Consider the following 22,157-nt stretch of genomic DNA (forward strand, 5'->3'; position numbering starts at 1 on the left):
ATTGCTGCTCCCCACGGCGGCGGCGACGGTTGCGGCCTACACCTTCTGCCAGAGGCCTCCTTTCACCTGGACACAGTGAGTGGGGGGTACAGGCGGCATCCTGTCACTATGATCTCCCCACAGTGCTTTGGGGAGTGGGCCACATATTAATAGCCCCAGAATCCATCATCCTCTGTGACTGTGGCCCTTACTGTGCTCAGGGGCCTACTGGGGCCTTGATACTGCCCCAGAGGGTGTCTCCCTGCGGGGCCCTGTACTCAGAATTGGAGGTCCTCTGCTTCCTGCTTCCCATCCGTCCCTCTCATGTCCTGAGTTGGGATCCAGTGCCATCATCTTGCTCCAACGTGAATTTATTGCAGGATTACTGCGACTTATGTTCTATCTACCCTCTCAAGGCTTGCTGAATATTTTTACAATATAATGCTATCGCATATGGATCTGACAGCTTCCATGTAACTACAACCCTGAACCTATTTTGGGCGCTATAGGTCCCCTGGGGTTATAATCTTCACTCACTTTCCAATTTTCAGTTGATCACCCCCGGGAGATTACTTGTATGCCGGGAATCTATGTACGCCAAACTAGCTGCCAAATTTCAATCAGAATTGCATAAAAGCACTAATGTTCTCTCTCAGGAAATAGCCACGCTGGGCTCTAGGACAGACCGCTTGGAAACCAAACACGATGAACTTAGCCTGGCCTATGGTGAACTTTCCAGAGAACATGATCATTTACAAACGGCTTTTTCACAACTGCAGGCGCAGGTCGAGGATCTTGACAATCGCAATCGCAGGAATAATCTGCGAATCAGGGGAATCCCGGAGTCTATGTCAGATCTTTCATTAATTATAACCAAATTGTTCCAGTCACTCCTCCCAGATCGTGACCCTGGATCTTTTGCTTGTGACCGCATCCACAGAGCTCTACGCCCTAAACCTCCTGCTGACAAGCCGCCTAGGGATATTGTCTTGTGCATGAAGGATTTTCTGACCAAGGAAGAAATCCTCAGAGCTGCTCGCAATACTCCAACAATCTCCTTTGAGGGCTCGATTTTACAAATCTATCCTGATGTTTCCCCGGCCACGTTGGAAAAACGTAGAAAGATGAAAGAAGTAACAACTGCCCTGTTCTCAGCTCGTATCCGCTACAAGTGGGGCTTTCCTTTTAAGCTGATAGTTCCACACAATGGGAGCACATATATAGCTACATCCCCTCCCGAAGGTAGAGCAATCTTGGCCAAATTGGGCTTGGCGGATGCCCCATCACCTCAACGTCCACCCTCCACCCCTCGTATTTCTCCCATTTGGCATACCCCTTCCCCACGGAGGAATAGAAGGAGAGTCAGACAAGAACCGGGTTGACGTGTCCACTCTCACTTGCCTAATACTCATTGTCTTGATAGTCTTTGGTTTGGTCTATTGTTTTTTTATGACTTTACTAAGATTTGGGACACAGGGATTTTGCTCTCTATTTTTTACATTGTCAGGTTGTGTATTTCTGTGGTTGTTGCTGTGCTATTTTTGCAATACTGAATATTTTGTATGCCTTGCATTGATAATTGTACGGGTTAAGGTATAACAAGGGTCATCGGACCCTCCTAATTGCGCCCATTAATTCATGGTTGTACTACTCTTTGACACGTTACCCCACCCTGCCTCCTGACATGGCCGGAGGTGTCGCCGCCCGATTGCGGGGTGGCAGCTCTGTTCTCCATGTTCTAAGGAGACAGGGTTTGGGCCCATGTGGCCCCTTATTGTTTGAACTTTTTGTTTTATCAGGTATGACGACTTTTCTGCCTGATCCACGTTCTTCAGTTACCCTTTCAAATATAGAAGATGTTAAAGCTTCTTCTCCATTGTGTTTTGCTTTTTCTTTTCTTAAAACTTTAGTGCATGTGGATGGTATTATGTCGGTCTGTGGACGTCACGACCCCTATGTTGGGGTCTGGAGGTCCCCTAGGCTGGTTCTGCCACCTGTATGTCTGTCTGATGCAGACTTGCGGGTTTCTATGTCTAGTCAAATAACTTTAGGGGATATCCTTGTAATGTGTACTTTTATGGTGATAGTGGCAGGCTCTGTTTATTATGGTAATGCAATGTATTTTGCATAATGTCCAGGGTTTCAATTCGCCAAATAAGCGCAAAACAGCCTTTCTTCAATATAAAAAATTAGGAGCAAAAATCATCTTATTACAAGAAACACATTTTGCAGCCGCAAAACACCCGACCTTTTTTCATAGATCCTATAGGCAGGGGTATTATACCCTACATTCCTCCAAGAGTAGGGGAGTGGCCATTTTTCTACATAACTCATTTCCTTTTGAGGTTCAACAAGTGTATCGTGATCCGGACAGTAGGTTTATTATTCTTAAGGGCACCCTTTCAGGTCGAGAACTTACAATTGCTAATGTCTATGCACCAAATTCGGCACAGGCTACCTTTTTTTCTAAATTCTTTGGTGCTCTGGATAAATTTTTGTCCCCCCATCTATTGGTGGGTGGTGATTTTAATCTGGTGGCAAATCCTCTTTTGGACCGTAGCTCCGCCTCGCACACTTCCCAAGCTTTCCCAAAATCCCTTACTAAGAAACTAGATACCCTCCAGTTGGTGGATGCTTGGAGGGCGCACAACACGGGAGCCAGGGATTACACATTTTATTCCCACCCACATGACTCTTATGCTAGACTAGACTATATCTTTTGTACCCCTATTTTGCTAGCTAATTCTAGGATAGCTAGTATTCATTTGTGCACCTGGTCGGATCACAGTATTATGGCCTTATCTATCACGTTTGTGGGATTGGCACCTACTCCCTTTTCATGGAGACTTAATGATTCTATGCTAACTGATACTGACTCTCGGCAGGAGGTGGTTACGTCTCTTAAGGAATACTTTCAATCTAATTCAACCCCTGATATTTCCCCAGCCACACTCTGGGTAGCCCACAAGGCGGTCCTGCGGGGCCGACTTATCTCTATGGCTTCGGCCAGAAATAAAAAACGTTGGCAGCAGATACTACTTTTAACCCGAGAATTAGAAGCACACTATAGAAGCCATGTAGCTGATCCATCTCTACTTAATAAACAGCTGTTGTCCCAAAAACGCCTGGAACTGAATGCCCTACTTTCCCAAAAAACTGAAAAGGCCCTCCGCTGGTCGAAGGCCTCGTTCCTATTACATAGCAACTCAGCATCTACCATGTTTGCTAGGAAATTGAACCATTCTTTGCGCCCCCCACATGTGTATAAATTGCGTACTAATTCAGGTGCTAGCTCATCATTACCTCAGGAAGTTTTGGGTATTTTTGAAAATTTTTATTCTAAACTACTGGCTTCTCCACAGTCGGATTCTGTTTCTCTATCAGATTCATGGCTAGATTCTATACCCCTTCCTGTTCTCACACCTTCTCAGATTGCCTCTCTTAATGCCCCCTGTACTTTAGAGGAAATAACATGTGCAATAGGAACGCTGAAACGCTCTACTGCACCGGGTCCTGATGGATTTACTGCTGGCTATTATAAACATTTTGCCTCTACATTGGCTCCATACTTGATAACACTATTTAATGATGTTTTACAGGGGGGTAAATTCCCCGAGGAGATGTTGTTAGCTAACATGTCTCTAATACCCAAGCCACAGAAAGACCACTGTCTGCCACAAAACTATAGACCAATCTCAGTAATGAATAACGATCTGAAGATATTTAGCCACATTTTGGCGAACAGGTTGGCTCCTATTATCTCCTCTTTGGTATCTCCAGACCAGTCGGGTTTTATTCCCGACAGATTTATTACTGATAACATTCGTCTCACTCTAAACGTTATCCAAGATGCCAATTTACATTCCAAAGAGGTTCTGTTGATGAGTTTAGACATAAACAAGGCCTTTGACAGTGTCCTTTGGCCCTACTTGTTTTCTTTGCTACAGAAGATGGGCTTCAGTGATGGGTTTTTGGCAGGCATACATGCCCTATACGACTCTCCTAAAACAAGAATAAGGCTTCCTGGCTGTAACTCTGACTTTTTTACATTGGGTAGAGGTACCCGTCAGGGTTGTCCTCTTTCGCCCCTTTTGTTTGCGCTGGTGTTGGAACCTTTGGCATTGGCGATCAAATCACATCCGGATATTTCTGGCTATTCGTTATTAGTTTCACACTTTAAGCTGAGCATGTATGCTGATGATGTTATGCTTTTTATTACTAACCCGTTGACTTCTTTGCCCAATTTGTGTGTCGTATTGAATGATTTTGCTAAAGTGTCAGGCCTCACTGTTAATTTTACCAAATCGGTAATTATGCCTGTTAATGTTCCTGACTCCCTAAGTGCATCTCTCCGTAGTTCTTTTCCATTTCGCTGGGTCAAGGACAGGATATCCTATTTGGGGATTAATCTTGCTCCAAGATACTCTGATGTGTTTGTGGCTAATTATCCAAAATGTGTGTCACGTCTCTCTACTCTACTGAAGATTTGGCATGGTTATCATATCTCCTTTCTGGGTAGAGTCACGGCGGTTAAAATGAATATCTTGCCCAAACTGCTTTATCTTTTTAGAGCACTTCCAGTTCCGGTTTCAAAAACGTTTTTGGATCATTTTCAGAGGATTATTAACAATTTTATTTGGGGAAATAAGCATCCACGTTTTGCCTCATCCATTTTATATCGCTCACAACGGACGGGAGGTCTTGGTCTTCCCAACTTTTGGCTATATTACCTCTCGGCTCGTTTTGCGCAATTATCACAATGGGCTACTATTAACTCTCAAATCCCATGGATTAAGTTTGAGTCTCAGTCGATACGTCCTTTTTATTTACCGGGAATTTTGTGGTCTAAAATCTCCCCCCGATCGCTTACTTTTCATAACTCTATAGTGACCCACTCACTGACACTTTGGTCCAAATACAAGGCTAAGCTGAGTTTAATCTCTCATATTCCCCCAGGTGTTTCATTTTTTGGTGACCCTACTTTTGTTGTAGCCTTCTCTTCCCCTCACGTTTCGTTGGTGGTATGATCGATCCTTTATCAGATTGTCTGATTTCCAAAGAGGAGGATCTTATATTACCTTCGATATGCTGCGCGTGCTATTTGATGTTCCTCTTCGTGAGTACCTTCGTTATAGACAGATTAGGCACTTTTTTAATGCGCACTTTGGCCTTACCCCGTCTTCTCCGATCTCTTTTTTTGAGCGTGTCAGCCGTGACTCTCCTAGAGGTAGGGGTCTTATTTCAGATCTTTATCACCAATTTTTGATCTGTCTTTTTCATGCTCCTCCTATGTACAGACAGAGGTGGGAGGAGGATTGTGGTATCACCTTTTCGGATGAGGATTGGGACTCCATGGTGGATAATATATGCAAGAGCTCTAGATCTCTTTCGGTTCGTGAGACGGCCCTTAAAGTTTTAACCAGATGGTATTATACTCCGTCCAGACTACATACAATGTTCCCACAAACATCCCCTTTATGTTTCTGGGGCTGTGGCCACACAGGTACTTTGGTCCATATGTTTTGGGATTGCCCAAACATATCTTTGATCTGGCGTAAGATATCTGAGGTGGCTACCTCACTATCGGGCAACCCGATACAGTTGTCTATACAGACCTGTTTATTGGGGGTTCATATCCCAGGGGTCTCTGATGCCACTCTGAGATTGCTACACACATTATGTATTGCCACTTTGTGGTCCATTGCCCTGCATTGGCGGTCTAATGCTGTACCCTTGGACTCTGTTTTACACAGAATTGACGCTGTAATGCTTATGGAACGTATTCACTATACACTACTGGATAAGATGCACTTATACGATAAAAAATGGGAGTCATGGAAGGATTGTAGACATTTATTGCATGATTGACAACATCCCCGGTAAAGAATGGCTGACATATATTGTTGATAGCTGTATCACTCAATCTGTTTTATCATTTATGTATCTCATGCACTCATAACTTTCTTTCTTCCTCTATCTTCTTTTTTATGTTAATATACTTTTATGTATTGTACGGTTCAAATGTGCCATATTTTTGTTGACAATATCACTTTCATACTGTGCTGTTGTTTTACTGTCTACTTATGTACAATAAAATCGTTTGTAAACAAAAAAAAAACAGCCATTTACCTGTACCTCGGTCCCGTGGTGTGTCCCCCGCAGCCCGTTTCACCGGCCGTCCTGTATTCCAGAAGGGCAGCATCTTCAGTGTGGGCACCCTTCATGAATGGTCCTGTAGTCTTCTGGGACCTGTCACGTGTCCCAAAAGACTACAGGGAGGGAGGGAGGACACCTTCTGCTTTCAATTACCTAGGCGATCAGACCGGAAGTGGGAGCTGGTTCCTGTCAAATTTGGGTACCTGCTTCCCCCGCGGGCGCCCGGTGATATCCAATGATCACCGACGGAAGAGGACTGTTTGTTTGCTAACTGTTCTCCTCCCTGTCAGCTCAGGCACACTGCACAGCACAGCCATCCAGAGCAGTGTGATTACAGTGAAACACACATACACACACACACACACACACAGCCCTCTAGTAAAAAAACTCACTGCACACAGTTAACCCTTTGATCGCCTCTCATGTTAACCCCTTCCTGCCCAGTGCCATTAGTACAGTGTCAGTGCTTTTTTTTAGCACTGATCACTGTATTGGTGTCACTGGGGATGTCAGTGACACCAAGTCAGTCCCCCCCCCCCCTCCAGTGTCAGATTGACCACTGCAGTCGTGCTATACGTCGCTGATCGCCGCCATTACTAGTAGAAAAAAAAATCTCAGTCTATATATACCGCCTTTTGTAAACGCTATAACTTTCATGTAAACCAATTAATTTACACGTATTGGGATTTTATTTAGCAAAGACACGGAGCAGAATACATTTTGGCCTAAATTTATGACGAAACTTGATATTTTATTTTTAATTTTTTTTTTACTGGACATGTTTATTAGCAAAAAAAAATATTTATTTTTCTCAAAATTGTCGGTTTTTTTGTTTTTTTTATTTTTATAGAGCAAAAAATAAAAAACGCACAGGCGATCAAATACCACCGAAACAAAGCTATATTCGTGGGGGGAAAAAAAGGACGTAAATTTCATTTGGGTTGCATGACTGTGCAATTGTCAGTTAAAGTAACGCAGCGCCGTATCGCATAAAATGGCCTGGTCAGGAAGGGGGGTAAATCCTCTGGAGGGCAACTGGTCAAAGTGTAAAATGTTCATTCGTCATATACTGAGAACACATTTCTTTTTTAGATGCCAAGGAGAATCCATATGGTGAAGAAGACAACAAGAGCCCATTTCCCCTGCAACCCAAGTCAAAGAGAAGCTATGCACAGAATGTAACCGTATGGATTAAACCTAGTGGGCTGCAGGTAACTGCCTTGATGGTATGTTCTTAGTTCAGTACTGCGTCCTGTAGTAATGTAGGGTCCAGCAGAAGGAATCGCTGTGCATGGCAGAGAACCAGGTACCCAAGACTCCGGAAAGTATGTCATGTTCTTGGTTCAGTATTGCATGCAGTAGTGATGTAGGGTCCAGCAGAAGGAACCACAGTGCATGGTAATGGACCAGATATCCAGGACACCGGAAAGTATGTCAGGTTTCTAGTTCAGTACTACATACAGTAGTAATGTAGGGTCCAGCAGAAGGAATCGCTGTGTGTGGCGGAGAACCAGGTATCCAAGACACCAGAAAGTATGTCATATTCTTGGTTCAGTACTGCATACAGTAGTAATGTAGGGTCCAGCAGAAGGAATCACATGCATGGTGGAAAACCAGGTATCCAAGACCCCAGAAAGTATGTCATGTTCCTAGTTCAGTACTGCATACAGTAGTAATGTAGGGTTCAGCAGAAGGAATCGCCGTGCGTGGCGGAAAACCAGGTATCCAAGACTCCGTAAAGTATGTTATGTTCTTGGTTCAGTACTGCATACAGTAGTAATGTAGAGTCCAGCAGAAGGAATCCCTGTGCATGGTGGAGAACCACGTATCTAAGACACTGGAAAGTATGTCATGTTCTCGGTTCAGTACTGCATACAGTAGTAATGTTAGGGTTCAGCAGAAGGAATCGCTGTGCATGGCGGAGAGCCAGGTATCCAAGACCCAGGAAAGTATGTTATGTTTCTAGTTCAGTACTGCATACTGTAGTAATGTAGGGTCCAGCAGAAGGAATCGCCGTGCATGGCGGAGAACCAGGTATCCAAGACACCGCAAAGTATGTCATGTTTCTAGTTTAGTATTGCATACAGTAGAAAATGTAGGGTCCAGCAGATGGAATCGCCGTTCATGGCAAGGAACCAGGTTTCCAAGACAGCTGTAAGTGTGTTGGTGGTGGTGACCGATCAACTCCTTCATGATAGTGAAGATTTAACACACCACCCACATAAGTATGTATTCATCTTCTTTCTTTACAGGGTGGATTTATTGTTGGTTTGAAGAGTTGGGAACAAGGTTGCTTTAAAGCCACAGCCGCCATACTTATTGAGGAAAACACAAAAATAATAGAGGCTGCTACTGCTGACCTCTACCTTAAAATGCTTGTTGTCTGGCTGTCAGCTAACCGCTTGAGTTTAGTATGTTCTAAGACTCTGAAAAGTACACAGAGCAGAGGATCCATACTACACACTACTTCCCCCAGCACCATTCCACCCTCCCTCCTTGGCCACTGCGCCCATCACACTGACAGGTGCTTGGCTGGATCGTTTTATACTGAAGATGGGCTGAGCCCGATGGGGGAACTGAGAAATTGGTTCCCCCATCAGGTCTGCTCCACATTTGACTGACAACATATGGCAGTGGGCAGATCTATAGGTGTTGTTCAGTCCAATAGTGTCTTTCGACTCTGCTCCGTGCTGCGCACCCCTCTGATCTTTTTTTTGTCGCTGGAGCCCTTTCTGTGTGAGATCCGAGCAGATTGTAATATCTCTGGTTTTCATAAACCATCTGGGGAACATAAAATGACCGCGTTTGCGGACGATCTTATCTCTTTTTCTTAACGACCCTCTTATTGCCCAATATTTTGCAGGTGCTTGGGGACTATGGTAGCCTCTGCTACTTCAAAATCAGCCTCATGAAATCCTTGGCACCGAATATTTCCACCGAGTCCACGGTCCTTAGTCACCTTCGCCCTTCCTTCTCTTTCCGTTGGGCCACGGACTCAATCAGGTACCTGGGCACTAATATTATGCCAGATTCTGCTCTTAAGGAAGACCTTCTCCGATTGGCAATCCCTTACGCTGACATGGTTTGGTCGATGTAGTGCACTTAAGATGACAGTGCTGCCCCGTATACTGTACTTATTACAAGCCCTCCCCATCAAGCTTCCCATCAAGCTTTCGGAAGGTCAATGCCCTATTTCGCACTTATATCTGGTCACATGGGGGGGTCACGTTTTGCTTTCCATGTTCTGACCCTGCCTAAGAGGTGGAGGTGGGGGCTGCCGGATATTCGCTCCTAATATAGAGCCGCTCACCTCACTCGCCTGGCTGATTGGCACTGCCATGGTGCTGCCAAACATTGAATGGCCATGGAATTGGAGGACTCTGGGGGCACGCCCCTGTGTTGGCCGTGGCTGCGATGTCCTTTACCTCCCGACCTAGTAGCACGCCCAACTCTTGGTGCCACTCTTGTAGTTACTCGAGAAGCATTCCACAGCACGTCCAACTCTCCAGCGCCTTATTCTCTGGTTACAATTCTGGGAAACCCTGACCTCAGTACAAGAAGACCCTCAATTTGCTTGTCTCACAACTACTGGCTACTCTCACTTAGTGGACTTTCTCAATCCCACTGGGGTCCTTCTTGCCAATGATTTTACTCGACTGTTGGATCCCCCATTGAGTTTCTGGAGAGGTATTCAGCTCCGCTCCTACCTGCTTTCCATTTTGCGTGCTCCTGGTATTTCTTGAAAGTTGAATGCCTTGTGAAGCTCTATGTCACAAGGGAGAACCAATTCACCATAGCCTGTCCATCATCTACTTTTCTCTTATTCCCCCTGGAACCCAATTTTGTTTGTCCTTTCCTATACAATTTTGTTCGTCCTTTCCTGGACAACTCCTTTACCACGTTACAACGGGAAAAGATCTTGCACTTTGCCCATAAGTCTTCTTTGGCCACCAAAGTACAGGAGACCAATTATAAGCTCCTCACACGTTGGTACCGGGTGCCGTCTAAACTTCACCATATTTCGTCATAGCTTCCTGATGTGTGTTGGCGATGTGGTGCCAATGGTGGCACTCTCCTCCATGTCGTTTGGCAGTGCTCAAGGCTTCAGCCCTTTTGGTGAGGGGTGACTGACATTCTCAAACAACTTACCACTGTGGACCTGCGAGTAGTTCTCCAAGGTGAACGAGCTTAGGAACATGGAGGATCTCACGGCCACCCTGTATAATGAGATATTTTGGAACACCTGGCGCCCTTGGCAATATTTTGTGTTTTACAGATGCATACCTGACTGAATATACTCAGTGAATGTCTTGCCTCTGAATTTATTCTCTCTCGAGAAGAGGAGATTAAGGGGGGATATGATCTCCATGTGTAATACATAAGGGGGGATATGATCACCATGTATAATACATAAGGGGGGATATGATCTCCATGTATAATACATAAGGGGGGGATATGATCTCCATGTATAATACATAAGGGGGATATGATCTCCATGTATAATACATAAGGGGGGATATGATCTCCATGTATAATACATAAGGGGGGATATGATCTCCATGTATAATACATAGGGGGGGGGGATATGATCTCCATGTATAATACATAAGGGGGGATGTGATCTCCATGTATAATACATAAGGGGGGGATATGATCACCATGTATAATACATAAGGGGGGGGGGGATATGATCTCCATGTATAATACATAAGGGGGGATATGATCTCCATGTATAATACATAAGGGGGGGGATATGATCTCCATGTATAATACATAAGGGGGGGGATATGATCTCCATGTATAATACATAAGGGGGGATATGATCTCCATGTATAATACATAAGGGGGGGGGATATGATCTCCATGTATAATACATAAGGGGGGATGTGATCTCCATGTATAATACATAAGGGGGGGATATGATCACCATGTATAATACATAAGGGGGGGGGATATGATCTCCATGTATAATACATAAGGGGGGGATATGATCTCCATGTATAATACATAAGGGGGGGGGATATGATCTCCATGTATAATACATAAGGGGGGGGATATGATCTCCATGTATAATACATAAAGGGGGGGATATGATCTCCATGTATAATACATAAGGGGGGGGATATGATCTCCATGTATAATACATAAGGGGGGGTATGATCTCCATGTATAATACATAAGGGGGGGATATGATCTCCATGTATAATACATAAGGGGGGGATATGATCTCCATGTATAATACAGAAGGGGGGATATGATCTCCATGTATAATACATAAGGGGAGATATGATCTCCATGTATAATACATAAGGGGGGATATGATCTCCATGTATAATACATAAGGGGGATATGATCTCCATGTATAATACATAAGGGGAGATATGATCACCATGTATAATACATAAGGGGGATATGATCTCCATGTATAATACATAAGGGGGGTATGATCTCCATGTATAATACATATGGGTGGGATATGATCTCCATGTATAATACATAAGGGGGGATATGATCTCCATGTATAATACATAAGGGGGGATATGATCTCCATGTATAATACATAAGGGGGGGGGGTATGATCTCCATGTATAATACATAAGTGGGGGATATGATCTCCATGTATAATACATAAGGGGAGGATATGATCACCATGTATAATACATAAGGGGGATATGATCTCCATGTATAATACATAAGGGGGGGTATGATCTCCATGTATAATACATAAGGGGGGGACATGATCTCCATGTATAATACATAAGGGGGGATATGATCACCATGTATAATACATAAGGGGGGATATGATCTCCATGTATAATACATAAGGGGGATATGATCTCCATGTACAATACATAAGGGGGGATATGATCTCCATGTATAAATACATCAGTGGTTATATAGTGAACTCGGTGTAGTTATTCCCCCTGAGGTCATCACAGAGGACAAGGGGGCGCTCTTTACACCTGGAGGAAAAGAAATGTAATCTCCAAACACGGAAAGGTTTGAGCTGAGAACATATGGAATAGACTCCCTCAAGAGTTGGTTGTGGCCAGCTCAGTGGATTGCTGTAGGAAATTCCTGGATATAACTGGATATAACATTTATAGGGAAAGTTGATCCAGGGAATATCCGATTGCCTCTCGGGGGATCAGGAAGGAATTTTTCCTCCTGCAGGAGCAAATTGGATCGTGCTTTGCTGGGTTTTTTGCCTTCCTCTGGATCAACTGTGGGTGTAGGATTAGAACTTTTTTTTTTTCTATGGTTGAACTGGATGGACTTTTGTCTTTTTTCAGCCAGACTAACTATGTAACATGGCTTGACCTCTCACTCCAGGAGGGGATGCAACCCCCAAGGCTCTTGTTCTGTTTCTCCTATATCCCATCTCTCCTCTCCCTCTGCTCTCTCCTTTTCATTTAACTCTCTCTGCGCCTTTCTGACTTTGTTTTTCTTTTTTCCTATCTGTCCCAGCCCCTACAGTATCCTACTGTGGGGTCCCCCCTCACTTTTTCCCCCCATTCTATTATGTCTTTTCGATACTGGTAGAGATTTTTCTCTCTCGGTTTGATATTCTCTCTATGTTCTTTTTCACATCTTTGTAACTATACATTCGATCCGCTCTCTTTGTGCTTTGGCATAATCCTCCTTTTCTTAGGATGTCATTTAAACGATCACCCGATGATTTGTTCTGGTCCTGTTTTGTTGTCATACAGTATATGTGCTGTTTCATTCGCTCTTGATACTTTCTTCTCACATGCAAACTTGATGAACCCCTAAAGATTCTATGTGACTATTTCAGGCTTGGTCTAGATTTTTTTCCTGTATTCTGGTGAATCTTTCTCCTGGTTCTTTTTATTGTATGTTAATTTCACCAATAAATAATTACAAAAAAAAAAAAAAAGTATCACTTTAATTACTGCCAGTTTCCTAAACAGAAAACTTGTTAATTCTTTAAGAATTTGTCACTGATAGATTCTTGAAGCGGCGTATGGTAGCATCAATGCATACCGTAGTTCTTAACCATTTCAATACCGGGCAATTTTACACCTTCCTGCTCAGGCCAATTTTCAGGTTTCAGCGCTCTCACACTTTGAATGACAATTGCGCGGTCATACAACATTGTACCCAAACTAAAATTTTATCATTTTCTTCACACAACTAGAGCTTTCTTTTGGTGGTATTTAATCACCGCCGGGGTTTTTATTTTTTGCTAAATTAACAAAAAAAGACCAAAAATTTAAAAAAAAACACGTTTTTCTTTGTTTCTGTTATAAAAGTTTGCAAATAAATAATTGTTCTTCATAAATTTAGGCCGAGATGTATTCTGCTACATGTCTTTGGTGAAAATAACCCAAATTAGGATGTATTTTTTAGTTTGTAGGAAAGTTATAGAGTTCACAAACTATGGTATAGATCTGAATATTGATCAATCCTGAAGTACCGACGGCCAATCTAATTTCTTGAGGTCCAGGAATTTCAGAACAGTACAGATATCCCCTAAATGACCCATTTTTGCAGAGTAGACAGTCCAACGTACTTCATAAGAAACGTGGCGAGTTTTTTGAAGTTGTATTTTTTTTAGTCATAATTTTTCGGAAAATGAAAAAATGCAAAAAATAATTTTCACTATTTTTTTTTTTTTACATACTGTCACCAGTGCAGTACAGCGTCTTCTTATAACTGGCATGGCGGTGATCAGAGACACTGACTGGTGACAGTATGAAAAAAAAAATATATATATTTTTTTTTATTTATTTATTTTTTATTACATTTTGTTTCTTTTTTTTTAATATTTTTTTTTCATATTTCACTATGTCCAAAGTAGTACAATGTTACCATAGTAACATTGTACTACTTTGGGGAAGTGATCAGTATTTTTTTATTTTTTACACAATTTGCTTATAGCAAAGAATTACTTTGCTATAAGCAAGCATTTACCTGAATGACATCGATTCATTCAGGGTTTTCTTTTTTTTTTTTTTTTTTTTGTGCTTAGCTGTGATTTGGCCACAGCTAATCACATGACATGTGCATGTGATTAGCTTTGACCATTCACCGCTAGACAGTAGTATACAATGGATAGCATGAATAAAACCATCCATTGTATACAACTGTCATGTGACCTGCTGTGATTGGTCACAGCAGGTCACATGGTACTGGCAACGGGGGCTGATACTCAGATCTGTCATTGGCCGTGTCTGAGGTACACGGCCAGTGACAGATCGCGCCGCTGCGCGGCTCTGCAAGCGCGAAAAGTACGCATGTGCGGGAGGACGGAACGCTGATGACATTTGCCGGCCGCCATTCGGCCATAGGGCGGGCGGCAAATGGTTAAAGGAACTACCACCAGAAAAATGGCATTAAAGCCGTTTTGAATTGACGCCCTCATATTGTACCGTAGTTGTCAGCATTAAAAATTAGCAGTTCTTGCAGTTGTTAAAATCAGTAGTGTATGGAACCCTCTTGCTTGTTTGCCACATTTTACTTTTTTTTTCTTTTTCTTTTTTGTTAGACTGATGTGCAGAAGATTCTGCGGAATGCCAGGAAACTTCCGGAGAAAATGCAGACGTTCTACAAAGTAAGATAAAGTTCCCAATATCTTTTACTTCTTTATTTATTAAAGCGGAGTTCCACCCAAAAGGGGAAGTCCTGCTTTAAAGATTGGTCCCCCGCTCCCCATTAAAGATTGGTACCTTTGAGGAGCTGGTACCCGAATTTGACAGGTACCCGCTCCCACTTCCACTGCGATCGCCTAGGAGATCGGAAACGGAAATTGTCCTCCCTCCCCGAAGTCTTGTGGGACACGTGACAGGTCCCAGAAGACAACGGGGCCATTCAGGAAGCGCAGCTCTACTCGCGCAGTGGGCACCCGGCTGTGAAGCCGCAAGCTGTCACAGCCGGGTGCCCACACTGAAGATGCCGGCGCCGGGGAGAGAAGACGGCCGGTGAAACCAGCTGTGGTGAGGCCGTCGCCATCTTGAAGTGGTGTGCCCACACTGAAGATGCCGGCGCCTGGAATACACGACGGACGGTTAAAAAACGCTGCGGCGGGGGGCAACGCGGGATCGTGGGACAGGTAAGTGGCTGTTTTTTTAAATGTCAGCAGCTATAGTTTTTGTAGCTGCTGACTTTTATTTTTTTACAGATTGAGTGGAACTCTGCTTTAAGATGAAACAATTCTTTGATTAGTAGGATGCTGTGCAAACAAACCTAAAAGAGGAAGTGGAAGCAAAAGAATAATAGAGGTATTATCCCCGGCTCTTCCATCCTGACTTGTGCTCCATCTCTGTAGCCTCTCTGAATCTGTTTTGAGGTTGAGAAGCCAAGCCTGGACATTTTACAGCACCTTCGTTTATTTATAAGGGATCTTTATCTTTTGAGTAACAATTTTTCTTAATTTTTAGTATTTTCCAAAGATGTGTTTAATAAATTAGGCAATAACTTTTGATCATGTCTCAGCTGGCCTGCTCTTCTTCTTCTTTCTTTTTTTTTTTTTTTTTTATGATGTATTGCAGGAAGATGTTCACTGATGCTGTGCCTAGTCAGCTTTCTGTTCATTTTGTACCGGTAGTATACCGAACTATAGCTGATGTTTTGCTGTTGAGCCAGCTTTTTAGGTATGTTACACTATATGCAAAAAGTTCAGTATGTGGACATCACTCCAAATGTGATTCTCTTAGTTTCCCGTGAAGGGTACTAATAATGCTACAGTATTCAGACATTTTAGGCCAGGGTTTCTCAACCAGGGTTCCTCCAGAGGTTGCCAGGGGTTCCTTGAGCAATGAGCAATTGTTGCCTCTCAGGTAAGTTCCCGCTGACACCATTGATATTTTTAGCAATCTGTAAGGGGGTAATTCTTCCCAATGACCACAAGTGTGAGGAGCATTGTTCCCAATGACCACAAGTGTGAGGAGCATTGTTCCCAATGACCACAAGTGTGAGGAGCATTCTTCCCAATGACCACAAGTGTGTGGAGCATTCTTCCCAATGACCACAAGTGTGAGGAGAATTCTTCCCACTGACCACAAGTGTGAGGAGCATTCTTCCCAATGACCACACGTGTGAGGAGCATTCTTCCCAATGACCACAAGTGTGAGGGGCATTCTTCCCAATGACCACAAGTGTGAGGAGCATTCTTCCCACTGACCACAAGTGTGAGGAGCATTCTTCCCACTGTCCACAAGTGTGAGGAGCGTTCTTCCCACTGTCCACAAGTGTGAGGAGCATTCTTCCCACTGTCCACAAGTGTGAGGAGCATTCTTCCCAATGACCACAAGTGTGAAGAGCATTCTTCCCAATGACCACAAGTGTGAGGAGCATTCTTCCCAATGACCACAAGTGTGAGGAGCATTCTTCCCAATGACCACAAGTGTGAGGAGCATTCTTCCCACTGACCACAAGTGTGAGGAGCATTCTTCCCAATGACCACAAGTGTGAGGAGCATTCTTCCCAATGACCAAGAGTGTGAGGAGCATTCTTCCCAATGACCACAAGTGTGAGGAGCATTCTTCCCACTGACCACAAGTGTGAGGAGCATTCTTCCCACTGATCACAAGTGTGAGGAGCATTCTTCCCACTGACCACAAGTGTGAGGAGCATTCTTCCCAATGACCACAAGTGTGAGGAGCATTCTTCCCACTGACCACAAGTGTGAGGAGCATTCTTCCCACTGACCACAAGTGTGAGGAGCATTCTTCCCACTGTCCACAAGTGTCAGGAGCATTCTTCCCACTGTCCACAAGTGTGAGGAGCATTCTTCCCACTGTCCACAAGTGTGAGGAGCATTCTTCCCAATGACCACAAGTGTCAGGAGCATTCTTCCCAATGACCACAAGTAAGAGGAGCATTCTTCCCAATGACCACAAGTAAGAGGAGCATTCTTCCCAATGACCACAAGTGTAAGGAGCATTCTTCCCAATGACCACAAGTGTGAGGAGCATTCTTCCCAATGACCACAAGTGTGAGGAGCATTCTTCCCAATGACCACAAGTGTGAGGAGCATTCTTCCCAATGCCTATACCTCTGACTATCACACTAATGCATCATGAATAGTAAATAAAGCCATTTTTAGCAGGGGTTCCCTGAGACCGGAAAGTTAAATCAAGGCTTCCTCTGTGTTAAAAAGGTTCACAGAGGCTGTTTTAGACAATTGTGTGCTACTAACCTTGTGGCAACAGTTTTAGGATGGTCTTTTTTTCTGTTCAGCAAAACTGTGCACAAAGCCAGGTTTATAGACACAATGGAGGTGGGGGGATTTACTAACAATAGAGCATGCAAAATCTGGTATGGCTCTGCATAGAAACTAATGGGCTTCCAGGTTTTAGTCCTCATGCACACCTGATGTTTTTACAGCTGCTGTTTTTGGCTTTTGATGTTTTTTGTTTTTCTTTCTACAGCCAGTAAACCCCCCAGCATGTTATCCCATGTGTCCATACACACATAGACTGGAATCAGCATTTTTTGGCAGGGGTGTTTTTTGGCTGGAAAAAACCCCCAGAACTAGTGGGTTTCTAGAGGAGTATTTTAGCTGTAAAAACGCTCTAATGCTAAAAACGCTGAAAAACTCAGGTTTTTCCTGAGCAGCGTTTTCAAAACGCCCTCCCCCCAGTGTGTATGGAGCCTTATTGTCAAAGCTTAGTTGAACAAGCTGAAGTTGGAAGCTGATTGGTTACCATGTACGTCTGCACCAGATTCTGAGTGCTCCAGTTTAGTAAATCTTCCCCATGGCTTGATGTGGAGGAACTGCACAGGCACCTTTCTGGTAGAATGCAAATGCAAGCCAAGTCTTCTAATCCAGTATCAATATCTGATGTCACAGGTGCTCTTTCAGGCTAAATGACTAAAACAAATCTGGCGCAATGTCCTCCCAGGATGGTGTCGGCTGTTATAGCAGTGTAGCAGATGAGGGGGGTGGAGCTCTTGGATTTAGCGCCATATAATTGCCAGTGATTTTGAAATGGGACATCCAACAAGCTTATTTAGCTGTGATTGTCTGGACACGACAAACGTTTGGCCATGTATTGCATACTGTATTAGCAGGTTACCCTTGGAACATGTATGTTTTAAAATTCACACATTTTTAAACCCTTCTGCCCAGCCCTGCTATTGCTTTAGTTGGGCTATATCATCCGGGGGGTTGTGATGGTCTGCCCAGTCACACAGGGTCGTGGATAAAGGGGTACCACCTGTCCTCCTGTATGGGCCCCGGGCTAGCAGGGGGGCCCAGGCAGCTGGGTGAATCTGATGTGGGCAGGGAGGGTGATTGGCACAGTGGGGGCAATTACTGGAACAGATTCCATGTATGGCTCTCTGCAGTAGCTGAAATCTGGCTTTTTCTCCTCTCCCTCCCAATGGCATTCAGCTGCTGCAGAGAGAGCTATAGAGGGGATTGGTTCCAGTAATTGACCCGCCACACCCATAAACCTCAGTGTGCACTATATGTTTCTCCCTGCTACCCAGGCCCCATTGTATTCCTCTCCTTCCCACCGGTTGCTGCCAGCACACAACAGGATCCTTTTCGTAATGAAAAAATGCAGTAATGTAACGAGTCATCTGCTGGGGCACCTGCTGAAAAAAAAAAATTGCTAGCAATTAAAAAATAAGAAACAAACGGTATGGAGTAGCGTTCTCCAAACCCCCCCCCCCAAAAAAAAAAATCCATAGCAAGCCCTTTGGGTCTGGTATGGATTTTGAGGGGAACCTCCACGGCAAGCAAAATAAAAAAAATAGTGTGGGGATTTCTGAGCGTGCAGGTCAGGAAGGGGGGGGGGCTGGGCGTTGGGGCTGGGGGCAAGCAAGAAGTCACCCCCCCTTCCCAACATGGGGGGGCAGCTCTGCTCCCCCATTGATGCCACAAGGGGGCGTGGTCACCGGTTGACTTTGCCCCTTAGTTATTTAAGAACTGTCAGGCAGCGGAGCTGTGGGGGAGTCTTTGTCGGGAGCGGAGCCCTTTTTTTTTTTTTTTTTGGTTTGTTAGGAAGTTCCAGTAATTGACCCCCCCACCCCCGCCACACCCATAAGCCTCAGCGTGCACTATATGTTTCCCCCTGCTACCCAGGCCCCGTTGTAAAAATGCAGTAATGTAACGAGTCATCCGCTGGGCACCTGCTGAAGAAAAAAAATTGCTAGCAATTAAAAAATAAGAAAAAAACGGTATGGAGTAGCGTTCTCCAAACCCCCCCCCCCCCCAAAAAAAAATCCATAGCAAGCCCTTTGGGTCTGGTATGGATTTTGAGGGAAACCTCCACGGCAAGCAAAAAAAAATGGTGTGGGGATTTCTGAGCATGCAGGTCAGGAAGGGGTGGGTGGGTGTTGGGGCTGAGGGCGAACAAGCAGTCACCCCCCCCTTCTCAACATGGGTGGGCAGCTCTGCTCCAGTCATTGATACCACTAGGGGGGCGTGGTCACCGGTTGACCTTGCCCCTTAGTTATTTAAGAACTGTCAGGCAGCAGAGCTGTCAGACGGGGAGTCTTTGTCGGGAGCGGAGCCCTTTTTTTTTTCTTTTTTTTTTTTTGTTGGGAAGGCGGTGGCAGCGGGCATTGTGATTGACGAGGGCTCTAAACCAGGGGATGTTTTTTATATTTTTGTTTTTTTTAATAAAGGACTTGTCAAAAGGGCATGTGGGCTGGTATGGTTTTGGCAGGGAGGGCGTGACAACCTGCTGGCAGCTGATGACTCGTTACATTACCGCATGTTTTCACTAACTCATGCTGTATTTTGGTACACTTTTTTTAGTGAATGCCAACAATTTTTTTTGAAACATACTTGGATGCGGTAAGATACCGCTTTGCGAATTGTCCCCACAGACCTAAAACGTATTCTGCAAGAAGAGAGTTTTCAGCACCGCATCACTTGCATTGCGTTCTTGCTGGAAGAATCTGCAAACATGCTGGCATGAATACATAGAAGAAGCTGGTTTTGTTCCCATAAGAATACATTCAATGTAGAAGATTGGCATACAGGGTGGTGATAGCCTCTTCTGCTGCTTGCTCCTGTACTTCCAATATAGGATGCTACTTTTAATGGCGTTTTGTGTCTTTCTTGTCTCACGTGACATTCTTGCTTGTGATTTTTCTCTCAGGAGTTGAATCATCTTCGAAAGGCAGCACTTGCCTTCGGGTTCCTGGACCTCTTGAAGGGAGTGTCTGATATGCTGGAGAGGGAATGTACTCTGCTTCCTGACAACGCTCATCCTGATGCCGCCTTCCAGCTCTCACATGCAGCAGCTCAACTCAAACTGGCCAGCACTAGAACCTCTGACCACGCTTCCTATGACAATAACATTGCGCCTCTGCAGACGGACTTCTCTGGCCATGGCTCTGAAAGAATGTGAAGACCGGATCTATATCCTTGTGGGGCCTCAGCGGAGGACTTCTCCTCCACCTTGGAAAGCCGGTTGGCTTTCTAGCAAGTAAACCACTGCAGACTTCCAGAACCTGCCACAAAATAATTCACTGGTAATGGGCCAGGACTGAGAACCCGTTGGCTCAGGTATAGCTGCCCGAAATGTGGAAGCACAGTAATCTCTATTGATATGTGTACTGTATATAGTAACATCAGGAACCACACAGGTCTGCGGATCCTAGGATTACAAGGCTTGCCTGTTTCCACTTTCCTGTGGCAATATGTGGCCCTAATTTCCATGTTTTGTGACTGATGGGAAAATTTTTTGCAAGAATTGCACTATACCAGTAGCAAGGATGTACAGGTATCTAAACGACTTGTATACAAAGGGTTTCCTAAATGTGTTAAAATCTCTCTTGGACCAGTAAGTGATCATTACTTTTTGCTATAGAAGGCTCATCGCTGAATGTCTGCTAGTGTCAAACATCCTCTTAAGTCCGGAATAAATGTTCTGGCAGGTCTTGAAGGGACACCATTATGGCAAAGGCTGAATTTTTACCATCCATCATTCTGAAAACAGATTAAAGCTTCTAAGGGCAACCTTAAGCTGGTGCTATGTGGGGGTGGGGATATCGGCACATTCTGAAGTTCTTGGATTTTTCCAAGAATCTCCAAGAATCTGATCACTCATCTCTGACCTATGACCTTACCCCCTTGTGGAGGGCTGAGCTGTAATTTGCAAAGTAATAAGCCTTTTGCTCACAGGGGGGATTATTTTTCAAAACGCTCTTCAGTTTTAGTGAGGTTTGTGGACCAGTGGACTTTGTAGGCACATATACATCAATCCTAAATGAAATAAATATGAAGGAGGAGCCTGCACGCTGTGACGTGACGCCGCCGGAACACGGAGGTCCGGCGGCCATCTTTATACACAAGCTGGTTAGTCATCAAGCAGCTTTAACCCCTTTGCGCCGGTGCCTCCCGACCCTTTAAGGGTTTCAGCAGCCGGGGGGCAGGGTTTAGGGTCATGTGACCGCCGTGACACCCCGTCACATGATCAAGAAAGGTCCCGATCGAAAGAGGAGATCGGGACCTTTCCGTGAGTACCGGACATGTGTGCTGGGAGCGTGCAGGGCGCGCGCTCTCAGCACATATGTCTTTTTTTAATAGAACGCAAATGTGCGGCCGCTCGGTGTCTAGGCCCAGACGCTGGGAGGCCGCACATTTACGTTCGGCCGGCGTGAAGAGGTTAAGCTGCATGTATCTCCTGCTAATTTTGGAATGCTTTCTGGAATTTTAACCCTTTAATAAAATCTGGTATTTAATTACTACACTATGGGCAATATCCATTTTTACTCTGTACCGAGCATTTAATTCCCCAGAAACCCTGTTGACCACCCCAGCATCCAGAGGAGGGCAATCCACCACACTCCAGCTTATCCTATAGGGGACCTATAGGAAAATTTCACCACAAAAACCACGATATTTCGTGAAACATTCGGCAAAACGTTCCACAAAGTAATAGCACACCAATCGGGAACAATCCGCACGTTTTGATATATTACTTGTCTTTGTAGTGTAAAAACTGTGGGAGGAGTTAGCGTGGCAAATTTAGCTATAATAAGAATAAAAATAAGAACTAGAAAAGCTAAAATTTCTGGGGAAATTGTGTGAAGTGTTC

General features: G+C 44.3%; 1 protein-coding gene across 1 annotated transcript in view; it reads left to right on the forward strand.

Annotated features, from left to right (window-relative positions):
* The window catches only part of LOC149454226 (integrator complex subunit 14-like), a 36,468-nt gene extending 14,661 nt beyond the window's left edge, over window positions 1–21,807 (forward strand). The window contains exons 6-8 of the mRNA XM_089687597.1: window positions 7,228–7,361; window positions 14,645–14,710; window positions 20,214–21,807. Coding sequence (XP_089543723.1) covers window positions 7,228–7,361; window positions 14,645–14,710; window positions 20,214–20,465 — 452 coding nt within the window. The 3' untranslated portion in view covers window positions 20,466–21,807. The remainder of the gene's footprint in view (window positions 1–7,227; window positions 7,362–14,644; window positions 14,711–20,213) is intronic.
* Window positions 21,808–22,157: the final 350 nt, after the last annotated feature.

This window comes from Staurois parvus, unplaced genomic scaffold, assembly GCF_062004578.1.
Source record: "Staurois parvus isolate SC_StPar_1 unplaced genomic scaffold, SC_StPar_1.0 ptg000432l, whole genome shotgun sequence".
Classification (NCBI taxonomy): domain Eukaryota; kingdom Metazoa; phylum Chordata; class Amphibia; order Anura; family Ranidae; genus Staurois; species Staurois parvus.